This window comes from Macrotis lagotis, chromosome 4, assembly GCF_037893015.1.
Source record: "Macrotis lagotis isolate mMagLag1 chromosome 4, bilby.v1.9.chrom.fasta, whole genome shotgun sequence".
Classification (NCBI taxonomy): Eukaryota; Metazoa; Chordata; class Mammalia; order Peramelemorphia; family Peramelidae; genus Macrotis; species Macrotis lagotis.
This window is the reverse complement of record NC_133661.1, coordinates 55,440,129-55,468,123: the sequence shown is the minus strand read 5'-3', so window position 1 is coordinate 55,468,123 and position 27,995 is coordinate 55,440,129. Positions and strand designations below refer to the sequence as shown.

At 36.4% G+C, this 27,995-nt stretch overlaps 1 protein-coding gene across 7 annotated transcripts in view; it reads right to left on the bottom strand.

The window, feature by feature from the left end:
• The window catches only part of KAT6B (lysine acetyltransferase 6B), a 219,849-nt gene that overhangs the window by 63,549 nt on the left and 128,305 nt on the right, over positions 1 to 27,995 (bottom strand). For 5 of the 7 annotated variants that reach the window (XM_074232877.1, XM_074232878.1, XM_074232876.1 and 2 more), the window contains 9 exons: positions 19,982 to 20,097; positions 19,617 to 19,698; positions 18,074 to 18,206; positions 13,402 to 14,333; positions 12,299 to 12,420; positions 9,876 to 9,991; positions 7,931 to 8,072; positions 3,950 to 4,111; positions 1,016 to 1,109 (listed from right to left, as the gene is read on the bottom strand). In XM_074232877.1, the coding sequence (XP_074088978.1) occupies positions 1,016 to 1,109; positions 3,950 to 4,111; positions 7,931 to 8,072; positions 9,876 to 9,991; positions 12,299 to 12,420; positions 13,402 to 14,333; positions 18,074 to 18,206; positions 19,617 to 19,698; positions 19,982 to 20,097 (1,899 nt within the window). The remainder of the gene's footprint in view (positions 1 to 1,015; positions 1,110 to 3,949; positions 4,112 to 7,930; positions 8,073 to 9,875; positions 9,992 to 12,298; positions 12,421 to 13,401; positions 14,334 to 18,073; positions 18,207 to 19,616; positions 19,699 to 19,981; positions 20,098 to 27,995) is intronic. The other 2 variants (XM_074232879.1, XM_074232882.1) reach the window with 2 other exon arrangements.

The following is a 27,995-nucleotide window of genomic DNA, read 5'->3' as shown; positions in this document are numbered from 1 at the left end:
ATTCTTTACTTTCTTTAAGATACAAACCAACTGGCACCTTCTACCTTTCTGATTCCCAGCATCCTTGCCTTTTCTAACAATCTCGAATTTAGTCTAAATATACAATTACACATTCTCTTCCTTGATGGTACCTGGGTTCCATGTATCATCTATGCCTGTTTCACCAGTAGTGGTGGTTTACCCAGAGTACTGGGTAAACAGTAGACACTTAATAAATGTTTGGTAGTTAATTGATTCATTTTGTCTTCAGGTAAACATAGTAATCGATAGAAAGCAGAGATACTGCTGACCAAAATTTTATGAAATATCCACATTTTAGGACCACCCATATTCAGGGTATCTGAGTTTTATTACCGAATAGCAGTGATGACACTGAACTATAACAATTCTCCTAGCATTTCTTCTCAGCATTTGCTTGTGCAAGTTTAATTTGCATATTAGTCAGTTATATGATTGAGAGGGTTTGGATAATTTAATAAACACATATTAAACAAATGTCCTTTGGTAGATCTCTAAAAAACTGAAAATTTGCAGATAAAAATTAAAAAGATACAAAAATGAATGAGTCACTATCACAGGAGAGATCTTCTGAAAAAACAAACTCTTTTAAAATAGAAATATTCCCTTTATGTTTCTTTCAGTAAAACATAAGCAAATTTTCTTTTTAGAAAACTGAGAATGTCTTGAAATAACACCTCCTTTAGCTTTAATCACAAATAATTGCTTCTTTTGGTACTAATGAGCATCACAAAATGAAATGTAATTTAGCCAGTTCATTCAGTATAATAGCTTTGTGTGAGAGAGATCTTGTCTCCATTTCCTAGAGTATGATAACAGAGAAGCAGTAAATTTTTCACTTGGGGACGCTTTTCTAACCTATGTAAATATAAATAGAAATCTCATTATCTATTGATAAAAACAACAAAGCAGGTTAAATAAAGTTTTATGTGTTACTGTTTCCCATAACAGCCATTGGCTCTCTGGCTCATGAATGGAAATAAAGCACTTCACTTACTGAAATCAATGAGAAACCTTCCAAATCCTTGCCTTTGGTACTGGGGCATGATCATTATGCAGGAGACATTGTACTTCTGCTGGCAAAGCTTTTCCTGAGGGAAGGAGAAGCAGATCAAGTATGTCAAAGTGCCGCTGACATGGGCCCTCCCTCTTCTTGCTGCCGCCCTTGGACACTGCTTCATGAAGGCAAGGAGCAGCAATGTCAGGGCAAGACCAAAGCAAAAAAGTCTGGTGTCTGATTCAGTTAAAAGTTTAAATCAAACTACCTGAGCTGGGCACGTTTCCTAACCAGCCTCTAAGTCAGAGCACAGAATCCAGGGATGTACCAACTTCACCAATGGAAGTCAAGAAAGTTGAGTCTGTCAAGGAGAGACAGAGGAAAGCAATGCCCAAAGTCCCTTCGGATGGGCAGCCAGGCTTTTGGGAGCATGTTAAATAACACGCTCCATTCTCTAAGATTCTGCTTTCTACCTTGAAACAAATACTCCTGATGTTAGTGTAACTAAAGTGGCATCTGAATCATGGGGAGATTTTCCAAGGCCAAATACATTTTATCCTTTGCATGAAAAGTGAAATGTCTGAGGAATCAGAAGTCTGAAAATCAAAGAAAGAAAAAAAAAATCTGTCTTCCAAATAGCAAAGGAAGCAGAAACAAAAGTAGGGTTTGGAAAACATAAACTTCAAAATAATTCTTAAATTTAAGAGAAATTTGGAGTTTTTATGTCTTTTGGAATCAAAGCAGCTATCTTTCACTAAGGATAAAAAAGATGCCAAAAATTACCTGAAGAGGAAAAAGTTTATAAGATTGTGAACAGTTTGACCAAGTGCAAACCAGGAATGAGACTGATCACAAATTACACTGTTATCAGAGAACTAAATCAGAAAACCCAGATCTTAATGAAACCCTTTTAGTATATAAGTGATGGGAAAAAAAAATTCTTAAATACAAGTAAAAACTTTTTGTGAAGGAAGATTTGTCTATATCTTTTGTATTCAGAGTATTAAGATTATGAGTAAAAATTGATTTAACTGTCAATCTGGGAAGATGAGCTGATAAGTGATCATCTAACAAACATCTCAACATCTAAAGATTTGAGGGAAAGTTTTAATAATTTTGACCCAATCGTCACTTGAGTCACTTTAATCCAAGACTCCTGCAGCTGGATGAGCTGCCTGAAGTTGTAGGTCTTGCCCTGAAGTCCTTATTCACCATGTTGGCCACTAGAAACCAAGCTGGGGGAGGAGAAGAGCAAGCCCAAGAGGAATTTGAGTGCCTCTTCTCAGAGAGGCTGTGCATTTGGATTGGTTCAGGGGGGAAGGGTATGAGGTCATCATGTGACAGAGCAGTTCATGGGAAGATGAGCCCAGAATTCATTAGGAGAAGAGACGGTGCACGGTGAGCCAGCAGGGCTCAAGAGCTCACCCTGGACAATGAGTAACCAACTGTGACAGATGGGACCACCACGGGATGGGGGGGTGGGGGGTGGAGGAAATGCAACAGGCAATCATTCTGGGAGTTTGGGATTACTAGAAGGCAGACTTCTTGCAGAGGTGGGATTCTCTTGAAGCAAAGAGCATTCATTCAGCATCTCTCAGTCCTGAGGTATGTGCTAGGAGACAAGGACATGAACAGCAAGCCGTGTTTACACTCTCCTGGGGAGAGGCAGCACATTCAAAGACAAAGAGAGGGAGCCTAGAAATAGATAAAATAAATACACAGTTACCTGAGTCTGAATGAGAACTATAAGTACCCAGGGAGAGGGGCTGGTGAAGAAGGAGTCAGCGTATGCCAAGGAAGGCTGCATTGTTAGAGTACCAAGTTGGCCAATTTAGCTACAGAACAGAAGGGGTGACAGGGTGAAGCCAAACTGCAAGAGATATTACATTTGTATTTTATTCTAAAGGCAATAGGGAGTCACTGAAACACTGAGCAGAAGAGTGAACAGAAGATCAGGCCTCAACTTTAGAACCTCAAAACAGATGCTGTTTGTGCTTTGAGCTTGAAGAAGACCATGATATCATATGATGCCACGACAAGTACATGGATTGTATTTGAGTGAGGGGGGCTGTGTTAGTCCCTAGTCTCACTTTCTCCTCCAGAACCATCTGGGTCCAGTGACCAGATATGAATTAGGATGACCGGAGACGGCCCTGGATGTGAGACAATCAGAGTTAAGTGACTTGCCCAAGGTCATACACAGCTAGTACCAGTCAAATGCCTGAGGCTCAAAGCAGAAGTGACTGCTGAGTCAAGTGATGGAAAGGGGTTGGGAAATGAAGTGAGGAACAGGAAGAATGTTCCTTCCCTGTCCTGACCCAGTGTGCTGGGGATCAGGAGAGAGGAGCGGGTCAATGCTAGATGAAGCAGTTTCAAGAGAAAGGCAGCTTACTGCAGCTTCAGGAAGATGTACACAAGGAACAAAGAAGAAGAGAAATGTGTAAAAATTAGGAAGCAGGATTCATGGAGCAGAGGCAGAGGGTGAGAGTGGATGTAGAGGACTAAGGCTGCTGTGGATAAGCAGGGGAAAACCAACCAGTCCAACACATTCTCCCTAAGAGACAGACTCCCTTATCTTGAGGATATCGAGGCCCTCAGTGAAACTGAAGGAAAAGCGGGCTTTTCAAGAGACACTGAAATGTTCCAGAGGACAGATTCAAAAGGCAGAGAATTGTGTTGACTTAGCACAACTCAGAAAGTTCAAGCGACGCACTCTCTAAGTCTGCAGGACAACCCTTTGACAATCGATAGGGCTTGGAGTGCAGACCAGCAGAGCTGGCAAGGTGCCTCCCTTATCTCCCCTGAAGAGTTCTGTTTGGGAAACAGGTGTCACTTCTTCAAGTTCTAATTGTGGGAAACCTTACCCAAAGAGAGAGGCTCTACACACAATATTTTTTGAAAGAGAAAGAGAGGGCATAATAGCTCCTGTTTTACCTTAGAGAAGTATCCAACGAGATGACAGCCCTTTTCATCATTTTTTGTCAGAACATAAAAAAGGAACGGCTCAACATCATAATACAAGGTTTTGTGGTCCAGGAAGAGCTTGGCTAACAAGCAAAGGTTTTGGCAATAAATTTTGCTCACATTCCCATCAACCTAGCAAAAGAAACAGACAACATTATTTACCACAAAAAGTACCATTGAACATGACACTGTTTCTTGTTTAAAGTATTTTAGGAAGCATGTAATTGTATTTTCACATCCCAAATTATGAGATGAAAACACTCCATTAAGCAAGCTTGAGGTTAACTACAGAAGAGAAAGTGCCCAGCATCTCCTCATCTTTGCATTTCTAGTTTTTCCTTAAGATGTAAACCACTGGCAATATAGTAATTCAGGCTTTCTATTTTTCTATTTTTTATGGTTCAAAAATGATGCATGCTGCCCCTCCCCTTATCTGAACCAAACATATCTGAATTATAGGAACTGTAAACACATCAAAATACTTTCAAGGATGTTAATCTCTGTGCTATTTCCAAAATGGGTTTCACACCAAAATGAAATAAATGAACTGTATTATTCTGATTCCCTGAGGGGTGGATTCACAAAAACAGGCCTCCATTTTGGTTTTATCCCAAGCATCATTTTAAATATAATTGGAAAAGATAAAACTTCTATTCTGGGAATAATACTGCAGAGAAAGTGAGATGAATTTCAACCTAGAATAAGTACCATGATTACGGTCTACTTCTGTTCAAAATAAAAAGAATCATGCTGGGATACTGACGGTTATGGACAGGATGTTAAACAAGGGTGCCAATTTCTTAGATCAAATGGAGCTACAAATTTCCCCCAGCATCCTTCTTGAGAGAAATGGTTATTTGATAACCAGAGGTCTTTAACAATGAACTGGACCATTCTATGGTCTCTAGTGAACCATACAAACTCTCATACTGCAGAAATTATTTTTAGAACTCCTGTAATGGGTTCCCTTGGAGAAGACCCAGCTCATATATAGAGCAACATAATCAGATATAAGTATCAGACATCAGGCATAGGAGAAACAATTTGCTCCTTAACTAGAGGAGGTTTTATTTATTTGTCTGGACAGCTCTTTCTCTGGCAGTACAATGCAGAACAAAGTATGCTAGACTGAAATCCAGGTTCACTTCTCTAAGAGGAAAATAATAATATTTACACTTCTGAAAGAGTCACACCAAACTTAAAGCACTATAGAAATGTGAGTTATTATTAGCCAGAGCACCTTACAGCAGCAGCAATATAGAAGTGTGCAGATTTACACTAGGAGTTTTGGTAGAATGCTGGCAACATGAATATTTTTGCAATGATGCCTCCCCTTTTGTAGAAATGGTATATATATATATATATATATATATAATGGGCTTTGGAGAGTGGTAGATAAAAAGGTCAGCATCCTTGACAGGGAGTGAAAGTTTAAGACATTTTAAGGGGCAGACTGGTAGGGTATGCCGCTCTTAAGAGTTAGCGGAGAACTAGTTTTGAATCTGTCTTCTGATACTTTATAGTTATATGAACATGGAAGAGTCCCTGAATCTCAATTTCAGTTTTCTTAACTGTATAAGAGTAATATGTCTCTCACTGGGTTACTGTGAGGTTTAAAAAAATGATAATATCAGTAAAATACTGTGCAAACCTTAAATTATTATATAATCAAGCTTTTTTTTTTCTTTTTTAAAGGGAGGAGCAGGTCTGTGATGTCCCTTGGAATATGATACCCCAAGTTAGGACACTCTTCTTGGGGGCCTGATACATAGAAGGAATTAGTAAATGCTTGATTGATAGTGTCTGGATCACAGAATCAGTCTGTGTTGAGGCAAGACTGGACCCTAGCCAGACCAATTCTCTCAGCTATATATTAGAGCTATTGCTATTATTAAGTTGTTACAAAAAAGATGCTGGTTTGATTTTTTTTTTAACAGATTATAGTTTTAGTATAAATCACAGGATATAAGTCCAACCCTCTCAAACTTTACTAATGATAAATTACACAAATCAATTTTCATACTAAAAATGTCACTTGGCCTGATTCTATCCTTTGAGCACTAGCTCCAAGGTACTTCTGAATAAACTCTGACTCCTTTTCTTTACACAAATAACTGAGTCCTACAAATAATAATGATAATAAAAATAATGAAATATTAATAACTACCAATTAGTATTATATAATCTCAATGGGGCCCTTAATGCTTCAAGACAAGTCTTTTTATCTTCCCAAAATGATTTAGTGGCTATTTCAAGCCTTCTCTTTCTGAAATTTTCCTATATAACCTGCTTCTTCTCAGTGGATCTCACCTCCTGATTTCCTTAATAAAAAAAAAAAAAGAGTATCTGCTGTCAACAGACCTCAAAACCATTCTGCATCATGCTCCATTCTTTCCTCTTTTGTTCATTCAATAAGGATCACCCTTCTTCCCAGCTGAGGCCAACCTCTCTATTTGTACCCTCTAAGAGTTAGCTTCCTTCACCATTCCCTCATTCTCTCTCATCTTCAATTTGCTTCCAGATAGTTATTCACTGTCTAAAAATATGCTCAAGGTTCAAAAGAAAACTTTCTTTGACCTGGTCACACCCTTAATCTATCACTTTGGAGTCAAGAAAAACTAGACTCAAATCTTGAGTAAGCAACTATCTCTCTGTGTGATCCTGGGCAAGGTGCACAAATTCTCTAAATGTTCACCTGTTCACTTTTAAAATTAGAGGTTGAATTCACTGCCTTTAAGTCCCTTAGTTCTGAGTCTCTAATCCCACAGACATACTCCTGGAGCACTCACCCACGTTTGGTTCTCTGTTTTTGCATCTCCTATTTAACTTCTCAACCCCTATAATTCCATCCCTCAACTGAAATTCTTCTTCCTAACAATCTTTTAACTACTAAATAGGCTTTCCTTTTCAAATCTCATACCATCAGACTTCTCTGAAATTGCCAACCAGGTTAACCACATCTCCCTCTCAGACACTATTCTCTCCTGATTATTCTCTAACCTCGGGTCACTCACTTCAAGTCTAATCTCTTTGGCTTTCATTCAAATCCTGCCAATTAAATATGAGTTTCCCCAAAGACTCCATCCTGAGTCTTCTTTGCTGTCTATATCTTCATGATCCCATCAGCTTCAAAGGTTCAATTATCATCTCCTTGGGAGTTGGTCCATCTCAGTCTTTCTGTTTCTCTTACACTAGTTACCATCGCTGTACAGAGACAAGTAGATGTACAACTGCTATCTCTGACTCATTATGTCCAAAACAAAATGATTATCAAGTCTCCTAAACTCAACCCTATTCCAAATTTCCCTATTTTATTGAAAAACTAAAAATAGTATTAAAAAATTTTCTCCACTAAGTCAGCTCTGAAAACATCAACTACCTTTCAAACAGCCTGAATAGTCATATGGGATTACTATCACCAAGAGAATTCTGCTGGGGTGGCAATCTCCCAGAGATAGGAGACCTTCCACCAGCTGCAGTCTTCATGTCCAGAAGGCCACATAGGCTGCCAAGAAAGGGATGGGAACACAGGTGGCTGCGGATAAGGGAGATGTCTACAGCTGCATAACTCTCAGGAGAAGGAAATATCTTCAAAGGCAACATTAACCAGAGATTTGCAACAGCTGCTGGCTAAGGCAAATTTCTATCACCAAAGAAGCAATTAATGGAAAGACTATTGAGGTCACAAATTCACTGGTGAATTTGATTTTTTGCGGACATGAATTATAATTACTTCAGGAAAGGGAAAGAAGACACTGTGATAGTAATAAGGTATTCCAGCAGCTGGGAAGAACTGGTTTAAATGCTATAACAACTCCAAAAAGTGGAAAAGTTCCCACTAGAGAAAAATGTGAATCTTAATATCAAAATTTCGTACAATTTTTGCCTTCTAGAAGTCAAACAAGTATATGTTTAACTTTAAAATGGGGTTTTTATTTTACACATGCCTACCTCAAATACTGACAGATCTTTCCTTCTGTAGATTTCATTTGCTGGAGGATGAAACCATCCGCATTTCTTTGAGTGTCTTAACAAAATGTTTTTACTTTTCATGTATTTAAGACAGAATTCACACAGGTAAAGCTTTGGCAATCTGTTGAAGTTTAAAAATCAGACAGTTAGCATTTTGGGTCAATTTTTAAAATTAAATATTGCTCAATTTTTTTAATGGCTTTTCTACACTCTAGTCTGAACAAATGATACCCAGATAGAGAATGAAGTAAAGAGAATGTTAACTCATTTATGACATAACTGATATTTGTCATTTCTAATATCCAAACTAAACATAAGCCTTCTTAGAAATGTTTTAGACAAAAGAATATTTGCAGATTGACCAGCTTCTAGCAATACTGACACTCTTTTTCAAATTCCAATACTACACATTAATGTTGTGATTAGCTTAAAAAGGCCAGTGGTGGTAATGTGATTGTTTTTATGGAGGAAATGGCTATAAATTAATTTGTTAAATATTGGCTATTAACTTATGAAGTAAGGAGGTCCTAGAACTGAGAAGTCTCTATTTCTACCCCAAGAAGATAACTTTCCTGGATCTATTAAGCCTGATAGAGAAGGAAGAAATAAAAATCTGAAGACCTGAATTTATTACAGTATAAGGGTACCCCTAGTTCCAAACAAAAACACTTTGAAACACTTCAGGGTTCAAGAATTGAGACAATAGCAACATAAATAATAGCAATTTCAAAGCTTGAACTTAACATATTAACTTTTACACAGAGATCTCAAAGTATAAGGCATGATTACCATTATGTCAAGAGTGGTAAAATTAAAGGCTGAAGGAGTTTATTACAATTGTCTGAGATAATACTTTCAGTTAATGGAAGCCAAAAAAAAAAAAAAGTCAGTTCTTTTCACTCAAATTGATGCTTTAAGTACTGGTACAGGTACTTTCTGTTCGTTCCAATTAAGTGACTAGGCAGATACTGATGTGCTTGGAAGAAATAAGGTAGAGATTCAGAAAGAACACAAGTTTGTATTTATTGGAGGTTCTTGAAGATCATGAGTTAAGGAACACAAGTATATTATTAATGCATAGATAGACAAGGAGCTGTTTGGTCCTACTCTCTTACTACAGCAAAGTCCTGATTAGTGCAAATGATAAATCCTCAGAAGTAGTTACATTATTTGAATTTGCACAGAATATTTTCATTCAACTGAAACAATGACTATATTTTATCTAACTAAAACAATGAATAATTCAAATTCAAATACATATGACCTCTTTAGGGTGTGTTATTCATACTAAACAGAATCTAGCAGTAGCTATTAAGGAGTCTTAAAGTTCATTCTATCTAAAACCAACATCAATGTTTACTCTTAAATTACCTGACCAAAAGTTCCAGAAATAAATATTGGGGGAGGTATTTAATACTCTTCTTTCCTAATGTTTTTGTGTTTTGTGTTTTTTTTCTACATCTCTATAAGGGTATCTAATATTAAGGTATATAAGGGTATGTATATAAGGTAAAAAACATTAAGAACCAAGTCTATGTGTATACTTACAGACATGCAGCACATACATACACACATACACACACATACACATGTATATATAGACATTCTAATTAGGAAGGGCAACCTGGTGGCAAATGTCCTTCAAAGATTTTTCTAAGGGCAAAAAGTTTTTCCATATCTTGGTTCACATCTAAGAGACAACCTGTCCAATCAATCATAGAAAATCGTATTTACAATGAATATGTAACTATTAAGTGTAAGTCATTTAAGTAAGATTTTTGACTATTTTAAGGCAGAGGCAGAAGAGTTGAATACAGAATCAATTGCCAAATCCGATCTGCTTTTAGGGATTTACTTTTTAAAAATCATAATGTTCCATCTGTTTTTTATATAAAGTATATTTATCAAGGTATTTCTATACTACCTTGCATATTCCTGTGGATAAGGCGAAGAGTACCAGGTTTGGATTTCATACTTTCCAAATTCTATTACTGAAGGATACCGTCCATTGGATTCCACACCATTTTTACATCCTATTTTCTGTTAGAAGAAAGGAAAAATAAAACTTTGAATGTAAATATTAAAAGAGATAGAAAGGAGGAAGATGAAAGAAGGAAGGATGGGATGGAGAAAGAGAGGGAGGAAAGAAGGGAGGGAGGAAAGAAGGAAGGGAAGAAGAAAGCAAGTGAGCAAGAGATGGAGAAAGGGAAGGGAGAAAGAGAGGAAGGGAAAGAGGAAAAGAGAAAGGGAGGAAGGGAGAAAGGCAGGGAGGGAGGAAAAGAAGAGAGGAAGAGAGGGAAGGAGGGAAGAAGGAAGGAAGGAAGAAAGGGAGAGAACAAAGGCATTTTTAACTGCCTATTATGTTGCAGGCACTGTGCTAAGAGCTTTACAAATATAATGGCACTGGATCCTCATAACATCCCTGGGAAGTGGGGCAATTAAAATAAAAAAGAGGGCCAGCTCTATGGCCCTAGAGTCAGGAGGACCTGAGTTCAAATCTGACCTGACACTTAACAATTACCTTGTTGTATGGCCTTGGGCATAACCTTTTTAAAATAAATAAACAAAGGAACAAACAAATAAAAGAATTCTTTCACTTATTTTTAAGTTTCTCAGAAAAATTTCTGAGGCCTACATTAAAAGAATACAGAATATAGCACCTATTCTTTTTCACAAAATTATTTTTTAAAAGTTCCTTTGAAGTTATAATGAATTTTATTCATTTTATCCAAAGTATTATGTGTGTGTGGGGGGGGCCCAAAACACCTGCCACCCCAGGAAACAGTTATCAAGGAGTTCTGCTATAGAGTTAATACTCTATTAAATGGATGTGAAAGGTGATCCAATGGCTGGTGCCACACATGTCTTTGTTGAGCAAGTCAGTTTGAAGAGCTACTCTGAGTACAGTATAGGATGGCAGGATTTGAGCTAGTTTTAGGGAAAATTTGCCTTTATTTTTTCCAAAAGCCAGTAATACCAAAGCTTGAGGAAGGGCAAGTTGGAAAAAAAGCATTCAAGAGTGGTTTAAGAATGTAAAGATGCCTAACAGATCCACACTTGTTAAGGCTGAAGTCATTTAACCAAGGTAGGAAAATACAGATCAAATAAGAAGCCTAGAAATAACAGCTCATTGAAACAAAAGAGTTTAAAAGAGAAATTATGGAGAAAAGTCAAACTTTTACAAGGTATGCACTTTAAGGATTCATTTGAATTCCTAGAAGGCAGTTTTGACAAAGTGCATCGATTGTGAGACTTGGAAGATCCTGCCTTTGCTTCCCCCTTTGTCTCTGAGACCTTTTTCCAGACTTTTTTCCTTGTTTCTCAAACTGGGATAAGAACAGCACCTTTCTCAGAGAGTTAAAAGGATCAAATGAGCCAGTAAATGAAAGTACTGTGTAAGTCTAAAAGTGCTACAGAAATGCTAGCTATCATTATCTGAATAATGGGAATAAAAACACCCACCAGGCAGTGGACCACAGGTCACCATCCCAACAACCTCAAGCTCTAAAATAACTGCCTGCTTCTGGCCAGGTGGCATCTGGAAAAGTAACAGCTCAGCTTTTCTAGGATCCAAAAGAGATCATGGGAGAGCAGAGGGAGACCTGTGTTGCACTGATCTGATCATGCAAGGATAACAACATGGGAACTACCTGTCTCACAGGATGCAGCACTCAAAAGACTCTTGATGAGGCATGCGCATGAGCTGCTGGGACACTTTTCCTAGGCATGTCCCTTCATCAATACCTGATGTAGCTTGACTAGGTCATCTTTGCTGTGTGAGATTTAACATCCTCCCTTTGATCGAGTAAAGAGAAGTCAGTAATTTTAACCTCACCTGAATCATTCACCTTTCAAACTGTGCCCTGTCTATTACTAACTCAGACTCCTTCAATAGACTAGCCGAGGGCTCCAGTCTAGTCTGACAGTGCCATCAATATCTCACTGTCCACACAGAAAACAAGAATGAAGTTAATTCTGAAGTATTGAGAAGTTTGAAGAAAAGTATCTTGGAAACAAAAAAATGGTAAATTCACACCAAAAGTTGAAACTTCAATTTCAAATCCCACCAAGGCAAGGCAAGGCCAGTGGATTCAGTGCTTGGCCAAATTCAGTCTCTGACCCTTACTAGCTCTGTAACCCTGGGCAAGTCAATTGACTTAATCTCTTCACTTATAAACTGAGGAAAACAAAAGCACCTCCCTCCTAGGGCTGTGAGGAGTATCAAATGAGATAATATTTATAAAGTGCTTTCTATAATGCTTGGCACATAACAGGTACTATATAAATAGAAGCTATCAGTATAATTATCCAACAATTGTGGATGATGTGATGCCACATATACCTTACCTCCAAGGAAAGTTCCTGGGCCTGTTTAAAAACATCCAAATCTTCTTCTGTAACAGAATCCTTGCTTCCAAACACATTTACATCTGTACCTTCTTGTTTGATGCTTATTTTGATTTCAGTATCTGTTATTAAAAACCAGCAGAAAATGTATTCATTGATAGGAATCTTTAAAACCCTCTTAAAACTACCAGAATGGCATTCAACCAGCATAGTAAACAGCATTTTGGAATTTTCTAACTTATCCCTTTTGTTCTGAAGTTTATAAGATTTTACTCTTGGGATAATACAGATCCAGAAATAGTTTTACCCTTTTACCTGTTTATCCAAACTTTGCTTGAACTGACCAGCATCTTGCCTGGGCTTTTTTTTTTTCTCACCTTAGTTGATTTTTTGGGGAAAACCATATGAAATTAATCTAGATCAGTGGCTGTACTGATCTCTCTTAACACACTTCAAGTATTAGCTTTTAAATAATCCAATCTGATGCTCTCTTAATTGGCAAATTTAGAAAATAGAAGCAAAAGTTGTAAGACTTCAATTTGTTAGCTTAAATTCATGAAAATATTTTTCTTTAAATAATCCAAACAATCCAAAACACACCATACCCCAAAGTACATTTCATGTTATCACAGATGAGATTTTCTTGAAATTGAAGTAGGATGGAATTTGTCATGAAAAGGCAATGGAATAAAGAAAGATGCCGAGCTGAGGCACACTCCTGGAAGCAGCAGCAGCAGGACCCAGAGCTAAGGACCACATAACCCCTGAGAAGGCGCAGGGCAGTAGCAATGAGTTGCCATTCATGCAGTACAACTACAAAGCCATAAGTAATGCAACGAGGGCATGGGGGTGGGGGTCCTTGTGTCACTATAGATGAAAATAAATAATAGAATGTACAAAAGTATTAGTTGGACAAACATTCTGGAGGTTTAGTTAGCAGCAGAAAAAGGTCTACATTTCATTGCTTCTTTATGAAAGTGAAGTCAGAACAAGAGAAACAGCTAAGGCCTATGTGACAAATAAGAACTAGTTTTTGGTTTTTTTTCAGTGGGGAGGAGAGGGACAGGATGTAGGTTTGGTTGGAGCTTTGACCTTTTGCTTACCATCATCCTGATCAGGTTTAATCCTTCCGTCTGTCAAGCTCCCCTTCCCTGGTGAGGGGGTCCCCATCTGAGGGGTCAGTTTATACTTTAATTTGCCTATCATCCTGTGCTTTTTAAGGAAAGTTGTTCGCTTGAAGTGAGCAATTGCTTTAAAAATACGTCCTCTAGACAGTCCCCAGCCAGAGGACACGGAGGAGTGAGAAATAAACCTACTTCTATTATCTTTCTTCCCAAAGAAATGGGTATTAGATTTTGTTGTGGAAGAGAATTCAGGTTTACGACGCAAACGTTTGGGTGGTGCGTAACTTGGGAGTCCCTTTTTTCGAGACTGTCCCTGAGCGGTATAAATATGAGAAAGTCCATCAAAAAGTCCCTTCAGCTGACTGTTATTAGTAAGGCTGCTAAAGGAGGGCACACTTGATTGACTAGAAGAACTCTGGGGAGAATTAGAAGTGGATGTACTGGATTTTTGTGAACTGGGGCTCTGACCAGAGATGGGGATTAGGGGTGGAAGTGAAGAAGGTGGAGGTTTTAGCTTTTGTGTGGTACCTGTAGCCAACACATGAGAAGTGCATGACTGTTTCTGGGAGACCTTTTTCCTTGGACGATAGTGCTTTGAAAAGTCTATTATTTCACCTCGTGATCTGCGACCATCGGGTGATGGTGTAAAAAACTTAGTAAGGCCATCAATGAGCCCTTTGGTTTTCTTGTTAACTTTAAGTGTAGAGGCAGATATGTAGGTGGAGGTGGTGGTGATTTTGGTGGTGGCACCAGGCCGAGTGGGGTCTGTAACAGCCAATCTGCTGCTTGAGTCCTTCCCAGATGCAGCATGACCAGATGAAGGTGTGGTACAGACTTTAGTCTTTTGACCCCTACCAGGTGACCCCCTTCCTGTGAATGCATTCGTGGATCCTTCATCACTGGTTACAGACCTGGGTAAAAAGTTGGAAAAAATCAATATTAAAAGGAACAAATATCAAAAACAGAAACCAAAAATTATAATGCAACCTTTGCTATTTCATATGCTAAAAAAAAAAAAAAAACTGAACGAGGCTGAAAACATTTTTTCTATCACTAACTAGACATTTCTACAAAAGCAAAGGTAAATAGTTGTCAAGCAGCATGATTTCTCAGGGAACCCATATATGCAAGAAGCAAAGATGGGAATGTTGCCAGCATATAGGACCATATAAACATTAAGGGTAACAAAAGCAAAAAAATAATTTTAAGCAGACTGCCAGAAAACTACATTTTAATTATCACTAAAAAGAATTATGCTTTATACCATTACAAAATTAGATGTTTTGACTTCTTTGAAATGTCTGTATTACAGTATTAAGGAATATAGATGTGTTCTCCAAAAGTGAAAGGATAAATTTATGAAACCTGTAGTAAACCACTATTTTAAAACTACATTCATATTCTGCATAATTTGATCCTATTCATCTGTTTATCACTTTAAAACAAAGAAATGATTAAAAAATTAAAAATGGCAAATAAAAATGTAATCAGGACAACTAGAAAAAACACCAAAACTCCCTTTTGGGAGAAAATCAACACAAAATGGTGCTGATTAGAAGAGAGAGAGAGAGAGAGAGAGAGAGAGACAGAGAGACAGACAGAGAGACAGAGACAGAGAGACAGAGAGACAGAGAGAGACAGAGAGAGACAGAGACAGAGACAGAGAGAGACAGAGAGAGAGAGAGAGAGGCGAGAGACAGACAAGACAGAGAGAGAGACACACACACACAGGCGAAAGACAGAGAGAGAGAGAGAGACAGAGACAGAGACACACAAAAAGAGGCAGAGAGAGAGAGACAGACAGAGACAGGTGTGCGCATGCGAGAGAGAGAGAGAGAGAGAGAGAGAGAGAGAGGGAGAGGGAGAGAGAGAGAGATAAATAAGAACAGAAAACTCTGAAGTAATTTTTCAAAGAGAAGTAAGCTACAGAAAATCAGACATGACTTGGACAATCTGATGAGACAATCCATTTACAAAGATTATTTTCACCACTTGGCTTCAGGTGATCCATAGAGATCGAACTATATCAACATGAACAGCAATTCGTGATTAGAAATTCACTTTACATAATGGCAGGGTCATTCTATCTGACAACAAGTCTGCTGCCAAATATGCAAACAGAAACAAGAAGTGAGCCAAGGGGCTGTGAAATGTCAAAGTTTACTCTTAAAAAAATTATATAATTTATATCTTTTGTTTTAACATCATAAGGCTTACTTCAAAAGAAAGTATTGGTTTAGGCTGTTGAACAAAGAGATTGGTACCCAAGCTAGCACTGGAGCATCATCTATTTTTCTAGCTGAAATAACTGCAAATACAATTCAGGTTATGAAATCCTTTTGAAGGCCCTATGTGCCAGGCCACAGGACACAGAGTCCAGACTAGACTGGAGAGGCCTTCTAGGCCAACTCACTCTTTTTACAAAAGAGCAATCTGAACCTCAGAGAAGTGAAGTGTCTTGCCCAAGTCTGCATGGCAGAATTGGATAGCAGATGCGAGACTTAACCCTAGAGTTCTTTCCACTGTACACACAGTGCCTCATGACAGTACAGAGAATCCAAAGGGGAATGCTTTAAAGTCAAGTCTGGAAAGGTGGAGAAGAATGTGCAAAGTTTTAAATGCCTGGCTGATGAATTTATATTTTGTCCTAAAAATAACAGGAAACCACTGGAAAACTGAATGCTTTGGGATGAGAGGGATTATGGTTGTATGTTTTAAGGCTATCAATTTGGTAGCAATGTGAAGAAGAGACTGGAGTGGGAAGAAACAGGAAACAGAGAACGACAGTGGAAGGCTCCTGCAATAAACCAGGCAACAGGAGATAAGAGTTTTAAAGTACAGATGTTTAAATGGAGAAAACAATACATTTTCTCCCTCCCCAAAAGGAGCTTCCACTAAGATTTTTATCATCTTAAATGAAAAGAAAAAAATGAATAATTGTAGGGGGCGGCTAGGTAGCACAGTGGATAGAGCACCAGCCCTGGAGTCAGGAGGACCTGAGTTCAAAACCAACCTCTGACACTTGTGTGGCCTTGGGCAAGACACTTAACCCCATTGCCTTGCAAAAAAAAAAAAAAAAAAAAAAGAATAAATCCTAACAGTTGGAGATGAGAACAACAGCCTAAGTCTTCTGTCTGAGTTGTATTGCACTAAAAGAGTCCTTGTTTGCCCTTCTAAACTCAAATAAAAGATCATTTTTAGTATAGGAAAATGTGCTGACAATGCCAGAGAAATTAACGATCCTACCAAAGAAGTCCCCAAATTTGGGCTGCAACTCTGAAATAGATTTCTCAAAATATATATATATATCTCTCCTTGAAATAAGTACATTTTAAAATATTATTATTATTCAATATTAAACTGCCACTTTGAGCTTCTAAAAGATTTTAATAAGTGGAGAAACTGGCTTATTCTTAAAGCTTCTAAGAGCTCATGAGACAGTTTTCTACCAAATTAGGACTGGTGCCAAATATAATTTTCAGTTGCATCTTTTCTTTAGGAAGATGAACTCTATTTAGAGAACAATGGTTTACAATGGTTTTGAAAGATGAATGTAAAAACAAATAATTTTGGCTTTAAATCATGCTAACATAAGGAAGATTTTCTTCAAAATATATTACATTTACCTTTAGAATCTAGCAAAAAACTACACATAGAAGAAAAGTCAATGGCTTCTATTAAGGTCTCCTGAAAATTACTAACAATACCAAATTAACCTCAAATGTAATCAAGAAAGAAGAGTAGACAGCACATGAGTAAAATGATTTTGACACTTTACTTCTTGTTCTTACCCCTAATGTGTCAATTTTCCTGCATAGTATAATATTTTAACAAGAGAGGTATTTAACCTAAAGAATGCAGATCACTTGTAGGAGAATCAGGTTTTTAAAAAATGCCAATGCTTTATTCATGTGAAATTCCTAACATAAAAAGTCAAAACAAAACCAAATAAGAATTTAGAAACCAATCTAGAATACATAAAATAAAAATGCCTTTACTAAAAATTTTGCCATGCTTTGGAGGAAATACAATTGGGAGTATGTGAAATCACCATCTTGGAACTAAAACCAGTCAAGATTTCAGGGAATTTAAAAACACAGCAGCATCCCATGTTGAATGATGGTCCTATCTAGCACTTGGATGACTGGATCTGCGGTAATAAATCTGAAGCTTTTTGAAAACACATTTTTGTAGGAATTAGGATCAAAAGGAAACAGCCTTCAAAATATAATATTAGGTATAAGAATGATCTCAGTTTAGAGAATGACCTTGATTTAAAATTAATACAGTAAAATTTAAAGAATTAAGTTCTTCCCTATTTAAACTAGTGTTAAAATAAGCTGATCAATGCAGCTTATTTTATTGCACATTCTTGGCCTATTTCTTTCTCACCGTTTAAAAAAAAAAAATTCCTTAGGCCTCCTGGTTTTTGCCAAAAGAAGACCACAAAATACCAACTGTAATTCTGTAAGTTATTTTCAAAACTATTTCTTAGTTTATACATGTTGAACATCTTGCATTAAAATTTTAGGCAATGATACTGAAGCAAGCATGTGAGTACTACGGTGGTTATATTAATCTACCTTCTATCCCTCAAAGGTAATATTCTGAAAGCAACACTAGGAAAACATTTTTTCATAATTCAACCTACAACATTCGTTGTTTTAGTTTATTTTTCGGTCGTCCAATAGGCTTTGCATATCGTCGTTTAATTTGTGCAGCTTTCTCATGAAGTAGTTTTCTTCCCTTTTTCTTTGGTCTGCAGACTTGGCAAATCCACATCCCTAGAGATATATATATACATATATATATATATATTAGAAAAAAATATTTTTTTTACTCTAGGAAAAATGAAAAAGAAAAAGAACATTTCCTTTTTTATATTTCTGCAAAAGAAACCAATATCAAGTCAATTTCCCCAGCTTGAAAAAATAAATTCTGGTGGAGAAATTGGCAACATTCAATCCTTACATTACCGTGCCTTCATAACCTAGTTCTTAATGCCTTACAACCTAGCCCCAGACTTATCCTACTTTCCTACCTACCTATCGCAAAAGAAGTTAAAAGTCTTGAATGTATATAGATATTTGCTTTAAAATTAAAAATTAAAAACAAATTAAAATTAGCAAAACATATTTGCGACTCCATCCTACAAACTGAGGAATGCTGGGTTAAGCTATCATCTGTGTATCTATGACAGAGGAACATTCATGTCATATAAGGGAGACTCGGCCAAAACTGTTTTGGCATACTCCATTTGGAGTCAGAGGAAAAGATTCACCCTTGTTATCCTAAGGTAATCTACTTATTTATAATAGTGAGTCCTTAACCCAGAGAGGTGCTAAGGTCTCTTCTAGTTAAAAACTATGATCCTAAAATACCAATTAATTGACTGAAGACTTCAACACCTCTTTACTTTACAGGAGTCAAAAACATAGCATTGTCATTACTGATATAAGAAGATATTGAAATGTTTATTTAAGATCCTAGATTCAGAACCTCAAGGTTCAAGGGCCTCTTAAAGGTTACCCAGTTCAATTCCTTCCTTTTAGAGATAAGGAAAGGGAAGTCCAGAGAAAATAAGTAACTTCTCCAAGGTCATAAAGGTACTATAGAGCAGAATTAGAATTTAAAAGCAAGTTCTCTGAATTCAAATCTAACTGGACCACACTTCCCTGTGTGTGGTGCATTTGTTTGTGGAATATGACCTTTCAATTTTAAGGAAAGCAAGTTTTGACCAACAAAACTCTTTACTGCAATGGAAAATCACTCTGCCTAATTAACATGCCAGTCTGAAATATCTATATCTATATAGATGTATTTTTATATATCTACATCTATATAGAGAGAGGATTTTTTGCAGGGGTGGGGGGGGTGGGTTGGGATGGTGGTGGTGATGGGGGTGGTATTGAGGGCAAGATGAAAAGTTTAAGGCAGCAATTAAAGAATTGTTCTCAATGGCTGCAAGCAGCTCTTTGGTGTTTCCTTTACTTAATTACGTTGAACTTAAGAAATTTATTGGTCATGTTTCCATACCTATATTCCATTCCAAACTCTAAGAGAGAGAAGGTAAATGGGATAAATTTATAACAAAATATGAATTATACCTATTTCTGAGACCTCTAACATAAAGATGATTCTGGAGAATGCCTACGAAACTCTTAAAGAAAGATTTCAAAGATTTAAAAGTTCACCTTTTGGCATTCTGGAAAGCGGTGGGTCACAGCACTCCATGTGGAACCCTCTATCGCAAGAATCACAAAAAAGCATATTATCCTGTAATGCAACACAATATAAGTTGAATAATGGTTTACTGTATTGAAAAAAATGTTATTCAAACAATGTATTACCAAATTAATAATAAAACAACAAAACTATTCTAAGTATTAAGTTTTCTCCATGCATTCTGGAATGAAAAAGAAAAATATCAATAAATTATAGCAGTGAAACATTTAATGTGAAAAGCAGCTACTGGTCTACAGAGTTTTTCCCCTCTCCCACTCACAAAAAAAAGTGAATACTAATAAAAGATCATTTAACTATTAAGATATGAACTTACTGCATTTTTGCCTTGGATTCTACATGCACTACATGTCTTGCATTCAATACACTGCCATCTTAAGGCCTTTACATTTGTTGTTAATTCTGGACAGAATTTCAAACATGATGGGTGTCCTATAAAAAAAATGTAAATTGCTTGATGTTAAGAAACTTTTACTACATCCCCTTTCTCTAATTTTTGACTCTAAAGCACATTTAGCAGACATTCAATGGTGCCAGCCAATGATCAACATTAAGACTTGAAGAATTTTTTTTTAATGACAGAATTATGGGCTATTTTCTTTCCCTTTCCTGGAAAAAGAAATAGAATGACTACACAAATTCTTTCTTGTGAAGGAATGCCCATTTATAGTACAATAAAAATATTTTGGTCAAGGTGTTTTAATTTTATAAACATTACAGTTACTATAAGAGTCTTTACAAACTTGATAATGAATATCTGTATCATGCTATCTTTTCTTAAGACTGAATTCCTGAAGCTTTCATAAACCACCACCACCACCACCACCACCACCACCACCACCACCACCACCATCACCATCACCACCACCATCACCACCACCACCATTTAGTTACTGATTGCTTATCAGCTGCACTGCTTTATAGACAGTGCTCAGAAAAGGGATTCAGGATGACCTTTTAAACTATTGCTTTGACTGCATTGGCTAAATCATGAAAACAAAACCCACAGTTACCAAAGTTTTAAAAGTAGGATAATATAACATAATAAGCAAATGATAAAAATGATAAACATGGCAAAAATATATTCAATGAAGTCTAAGAAATTCTGATTAGTTTTTTCTAGGCACATATGAAATTAAAATAAATTATACACTAAAAACTTACTATAAAACAAGAATATTCAGGAGCAACTGACTTAAATAATTATCATTCTTCCAACATAAAAAAACTGGCTAGAAAAATTTTATATGAAACTTTTAAAACTTTATTTTAAAAATATTCTCTAAAACAAGAGTAATCCTATCAATAAAAAGAGTAGATGACTGGTGGCTGAAATGGAGATAAGATTCATTCTTGCTAAGCATGTACTACAACTTAAAAAAAAAAACATGTAATTTTAAAGAAATGCTGTTCAATAGACACACCTTGAGACCATAAACACTTGCTTGTATGACTGGAGGCATAAAATTCAAAAGAAACTTGCCCAAACGGCACATTTCACTCAACCCAACCTAAATAAAATGAGATGATTGTTACTGTGGGTCAAACAATGAACAACCTTGACAGTGGAAGAAGAAGTGCCAGTAAGGGTCCAAGTTAAGGCCATTTTTATTTCTGGGTCCCAAGGTTTAGCAGTGAGACAATAAATATAAATATTATTAGAATATACTTGGAGCCAGGTGAGATGGTGCATAACTCAGATAAAGTACAGATCAACAACCTCCCCTACCCCACCCCAGGTTGTTCTGAGCTGGCTGTGGTAGGTCATTTTTCTGCTTCTCTTGGCATTTTTTCCATCATCCTCTGGAGCAGACTAAAGCCTCAACTTTCAGACATTACATTCCAAATCCTTTTGGATAATTAAGCTGTCCATTTCCAAAAGAAAAATCAGAATCTTTCAAAATACAAATCCATCTTAGACTATTGAGAGATCATGCAGTTCAAAATATCTAATTATTTCAAAAGATCTGAAGGGTATGTGTGCACAAGTTATCAATAACCATTGTAGGTCAGTTTTCCTATATGAGATGGGCCTTTCATTCCTCATACTGGTAGAGATTTTAAACTGCATTTATTTTTTTAAACCTAGCTTTTAAACCAGTAAGAACATTAGTTAACCCCATGTGAAAGAACTTATAACCAAGTTGCAAATGAAAACTGAAAGTGTAATAAAAAAGCAGATTCTGCAGTTTAAAAACTGTCTTATAATTTCCTGACTGTGGCAGGCTCACTATTTAAATATGTATTTTGGACTGGTGCCAAACTGTCCCTCCTTTTTAAAACTTAATAGATGCTTCATAAAATTCTACTCACCAGAAGATGTGGCTATTTTTATGTGAAACATTCAAAAGCAATCATCAATACTGTTAATAAAAGCACACTATTTCTGAGTGTTAAAAAATTATAACTAAATATTTATTTAAAATATAAAGAGAATAAACTGTTGTCACAAGCAGTTGTCAATCTCTGGCTAAGAAACAGATATCCAAGCATACCATTTAATTTGTACCCCAATTCTATTAAAAACACTTCTATACCAAATGAGTAATTAAATAAACACACACATCTATATAAATAATACAAAATCTCTTTAACAAAAAACAAATCAAGTAATTTCTGTCATTAAGATGTACACTCTTTTCAAAATGCTTAATGTCCTTTAGAAAAGGAAGTAAACTAAGAACTTCCAAAGTTCTACTAATATAATTACCAAAAATTAAAACCCCCTAATAAATTCAAAATGGGATCTATGTATACTACCTAGCTCTTTTAAATAGTTTTGTTTTTAAACCTTACACTCTTTAAAAATTTGAACTCGGTTTTCTACATTAAATTCTTCCTTTGTTGTTTCTTGTTTGCAATTTGAAGATAACCCAAAGAGAGGCAGAAAGGAGTACAACAGATAGGGCTGAACCACACAAGAAATTACACAGCAATGATAAAATATAACAGGAAAAAAAAAATGACTCTCCTCTTCAAAAGATGTTTCCTACCAAGGTTCATGCAATATTAAGAGAACTCAAAGTGAACCTCAGCAAAGTAGGTGGATTCTTATGGCAGATCTTACAGGACAATGGCAAGAGTAATATAGGATGGTCAGTCCAGTGTAGCATTTAAGATTCAGTTACTGAAACAATTTTCAACATAAAGTTGTTCATTTTTAAGTCACGTCTGACTCTTCCTGACCCCAATGGGATTTTATTGGCAAAGATACTGAAGTGGTTGCCATTTCCTGTTTCAATTCATTTCACAGATAAGGAAAACTAAGGTAAAACAGGGTTAGGTGACTTGCCCAGGGTCATACAGTCAATTTAGCCTATGGAAGTCAGTATAGATAGAAATCATAAAAAAATCATGACATGTTTTCTACTTATTAGTAATTATTAGTTTAGATACCACTATCTAAAAGTAATATGATAATAATAAAAATAATAAAAAATTGCCAACACAAGGAATTTTACCCTTCATTTGGGAAATGAAAGGCAGAACAAGGAAATTAATCAAAGGATGCTGAATGCAATGAACTGTATTCTTTCAGTTCTTTATATAACTTCAACAGGAGTTATTTCATCCCAATCATTACTTCTCAGGTTATAACTCATTCACTTTTCAATATTCCATAATTTTCCCCTCTATTCCAAGTATCAATTTCCCTGTTGGCTAAAGAGAAGGCATAATATAAATAATGTGATGAATACTAAATGATGAAGAGTTTTATTTTCTTAGTCTAGTTAGGAAAATCCAAGGGAATACGTTATTCAATATGGGAATAGGATCTCATTTATTTTTATTTCAAATCTTTTTAAAATTCTGGCAATCCATTAATGCAGTTTGTAATAGTTTCTTTTGGGCTTTTAGATACTTCTTTTTTGTTTTAATGTTTGCTAATATATCAAATTCAAAGATGACAAGAGCTCTTTCACTATTTACTGATGGATTAGATTTAAAGTGCCAAGCTGATCTTCCTAAAGCACAGGTATGACTATGACAACGTCCCAGTCAAAAAGCTTCCAGGGCTCACTGTTCTCTCTAGTATAAAATACAACAACCCCATAATATTTAAAGTCTTTTATCATCTGGCTCCAATCTAGATGAGCAGTATGACCATATATTACTTACCCTTCTACAAACAACATTCAAGCCAAACCAGCCTCTACACAACATGTCCATATCTGGAATGCTCTCCCTCTTTATCCCTGACTCTTAGCACTCCCACCTCCCTTTGAAAGCTTCAGTTCCAGAGATCCTCTGAGAGTTAGTGCTTCTTCCCTTCTGATATGACTTGAGGCTGATTTTACTTTGATTTCCTCTCACTGATTTCTTCATGGACATCTTGCTACCTTCTTGAGCATTTAAGCTCCTGGAAGGCAGGGTGTTTATTTTTGCTTCTGTATTCTCAGTGCCTAGCATAGTTCCTGGTATAGAGCATACCTTTAATAAATACTCACTAAACTCATGTAACATGTGAGTTTATTTGGTAAAGCCAAAATTTTTTTTGATTTATTTACACTCAACAAGCACCAATATAACCAAAAAAGTTTAAAGTACAAATAATATTTGGTAGAGGTGCTTTAAGAATACTGTGAACATGACTTAACCTACTCAGTGTCTCTACAGCACAAGTAAAAAATCTGAGGGAAAGTACAAGGTGCAGTTAAAACAAAAGACAATTAGTAAACTTATGGACCTAACTCTTAGGTAAGTCATATGCTCATCTATCAACTCACACTATTTTTCTTCACTGTAGTAAACACTGAACCATTCCAGCATATTGTCACATTCTTTGTACTGCTTTTGGTTAGAATCAACTTGAAATTAGAACAATGCTGTAATGTTTCCACAGTATTTTAGAACAAAACATTTATCTTCGCTAAGGCTAATTAGAACAACAATAACAAAGCTTGTGAGTAGCAAGATTTAACTCTCCAGCAATGTGATTGATAGAAACAATCTAACAGAGAGCAGTATGGCATAGTGGATAGAGAGTTGCCCTTGAATTCCTTTCTCTGCCATAATTGCATAGTACTTTGCATTGCTAAATAATTTTATCATCCCAACAACCCTGAGAAGTAAGTGCTATTATTATTCCTGTTTTACAAAGGGAGAAGCTGAGGCAGAGACCTCGACTTGCCCAGGGTCACATATCTACTAGGTGTCTGAGGCAGGGTTGAAAGACTCAACATCATTGACTATGGGACCAGTGTTACATTGTTCATCCTCTCAGAGCTCTTGTTAGCTTCAACTTCATCCACTATCCCAAATGAAATCATAGTGTATCTATCATTATTTCTATTTGTGACAAAACTCATTAATTCAACGAGTCAACCAACAAACATCTGTTATGTGCCTGCCATGTATCAAACACTGTGCTAAGAGCAGAACTGAAAGAGAAAAGTAAAATAATCCATGCTCTCTGGGAGCCGACATTCTTTTTTTTTTTAATTTTTATTTGTTTAAGCCAATGGGGTAAAGTGACTTGCCCAAGGTCATATAGCTAAGTAATTATTAAGTGTCTGAGGCCAGATTTGAACTTGGGTCCTCCTAATGCCAGGGCCGATGCTCTAGCCACTATGCCACTTAGCTGACCCCAGGAGCTGACATTCTAACAGAGGAGGGGAGTTTCACAGAGGGGAAAACCTACATTTATAAGAATTTACATAAAAAAAACAAGATAGTTTTGGGAGGGGAAAATATGAGTATTTTGGGGCAGGGGAGAGAGGAGGAAGAGTTAGTTTAGCTTTAAACGAAGAAGGTAGCACTGGAGGTAAGTTTTGGTAAAAATAATTTGATCTTAACCAAGCAAATCTGACCTCAAGCACTTGACTCGTACTAGCTGTGTGACCTTGGGCAAGTCACTTAACCCCAACTGCCTCAATGCAGGACCATCTCCAGTTGTCCTGATTCCTATCTGGCCACTGGACCCAGATGGCTCTGGAGAAGTAAATGAGATTGGTGACTTGGTTACTCCTGCCAGTCCCAATCCAATTCACATGCATCCATGGCATCACATCCCCAATGTCACAGTCTTCTTAGAGAACAAAGGACAAAAATATCATAGCATCATTATAAAAAAAGAAAATTTTATAAACGCTAGATACAACTCACATCTGGGAATGGAACTAATTTGAAGGATTTTATAAATAAGAGCAGAGTTTTAAAAATGCCCCTTTTGGCACTTCTATTATCCAGGAAAAGAGAACTTTCTAAATTTGGTTATTTTAATCAAGTGAGACAAAGGAAGATGTTTCTTGCACATGCCACTGAAATCTAAGTCAATTCTAAATGAAATCTCTAAGTCCATTATAAAGGCAACATCATACAAAACAGACTTCAGGTGGGCAACTACTAAAGGCATCTGACACATATGGGAAACACATTAGATCAACCCTCCTTATGGGTTGCCATTTTTTTTCTCCTGGTTTTATAGTACTTCTCATGAAAACATCTTATGTTAGGAATCCTTTTGATCAATCTAAACAGTCACAATTTAACCTGTGAACTCATCTTCTGCATCCTTCAATGTCACCAGCAGATTTTTCTCAGTTCAATAAAGCCTCCATTGTCACATAATCATGCTGGAATAAGGGTTCTTAACCCAGAATCTCATAGATTTTAGGGTTCCTCTGAACTTGGATGGGGCAAGAAATTAGATGTTATTTCAATATGGTTGGTTTCCTTTGTAATCCCTAAGTAATCATTAGTTTTTCCATCAATAAAAACATCACTATGAAAAGGGATTCCCTAGATTGCCAGAGATCCCTGACACACAAAAATCATTAATAACCCCAACTCTGGGGTCACCAAACCCACACGAGTGGGTTCCACTGGCATTAGAGGGCACTGTTGAGCCATTCATGGTGAGTTCTCTCTCCACTGTAGTTACCACCAGTGGCTGTCATAATACAGCTCCTTAAAGTAAATTGTATTTGGTTTTGAACCTTCAATTTTAAAACAAAACAAAACAAACAAAAAACCCTGCCCATGCTATCTTACCTATAAACTGGATGTCTACAAAGCATTTCCCTGTGTTAAGAACAATGGGCTTTTGACTAAAGTAGCCAAACCCAGATTGGCACAGAGCAATATGGGGAAGATTAAGTTATCCTGAACACTAGGACAGGATTCGGTTGCAGAGTCCAAAGAGGAACTCTGATCTATCCTATAATGTCAAACAAAGGAACACGCAGATCCCCGGGGCTTGAGTTTCTGCCATGAAATGTACACTCATTTCAAGGTCTTAAAATTTCTCTAACTGAAGAAGAGACTGACCTCATCTCAATATAAACTGATCCCTGATGCACAATCCTTCCAGGTTTTATTCTTATCAATTTTTTTTATTAAAAGTAAATGAAAGATGCTTAAAATAATATTTTTAAAAAATAATATCTTAAATATTCCTTCTTTAAACCAAAAACAAACAAAAGAAAAAAACAACTAAGGCTTCTTTATGATCTCCAAGAAGATAAAACTCTGGTGAAATGAAATTAAAAGGTACAAAATATCACTTTCTCAGTTCTCTGATTTGAGCAAAAAGAAATTTCTAATTTGTTAACACTCAAAGGAATATATGAAAAAGAAATTACCTTTCCCCCCTTAACACCCCAACATAAAGACAGTATTTTTGCTTATTTAGTTAGGTCTTGGTTTGGAAACAAATTAAAATAACAAAACTGTGAAGCTTCATACACAGCAGAATTCAAAGAGGGGAAGCATGAGAAAACTCTGTGCCTTACATCTTCTCTTTTCTTTCTATATTGTCTCACCTGGTAAACTCATCAGCTCTCATGAGTCTAATAATTTTCATTTCTATGCTGAAGAACCTCAGATCTATGTAACTAGCCTTTATATCTCTTCTGAGCTCCAATCCTAAACCATAAACTGATTACTGAATATTTCAAACTGGATGTCCCAGAAGCATCTCAATATGTCCAAAAGAGAAGTCATTCATCATCTTTCCTCCAAAACTCACCTCCTCTTCCAGATCTTCACTATTATGTTGAGGGCACCAATATAGGTTTGCAACCTTGGAATTATATTCTACCATTCACTCTCACTCACTCACTCACTCTGTATGTTCTATGCACTGTCAAATCTTATCCCTTTTTCTCTTTAAAACATCTGTCAGATCTATCTTTAGCTCTTCTCTTGTATTGCTGACGCCATACTTTACAACATCATCTCTTCCCTGAATATTCTAACCACAGTCCTCTATCTGGTCTCCCTATCTAAAGTCTTTCCCTATTCCTAATTCATTCCCTAAACTCAGTTAACAAATGGAATTTCCTAAAGCATAAGTCTGACTACTAGTGCCCAGAGTCACTCCTTTATTA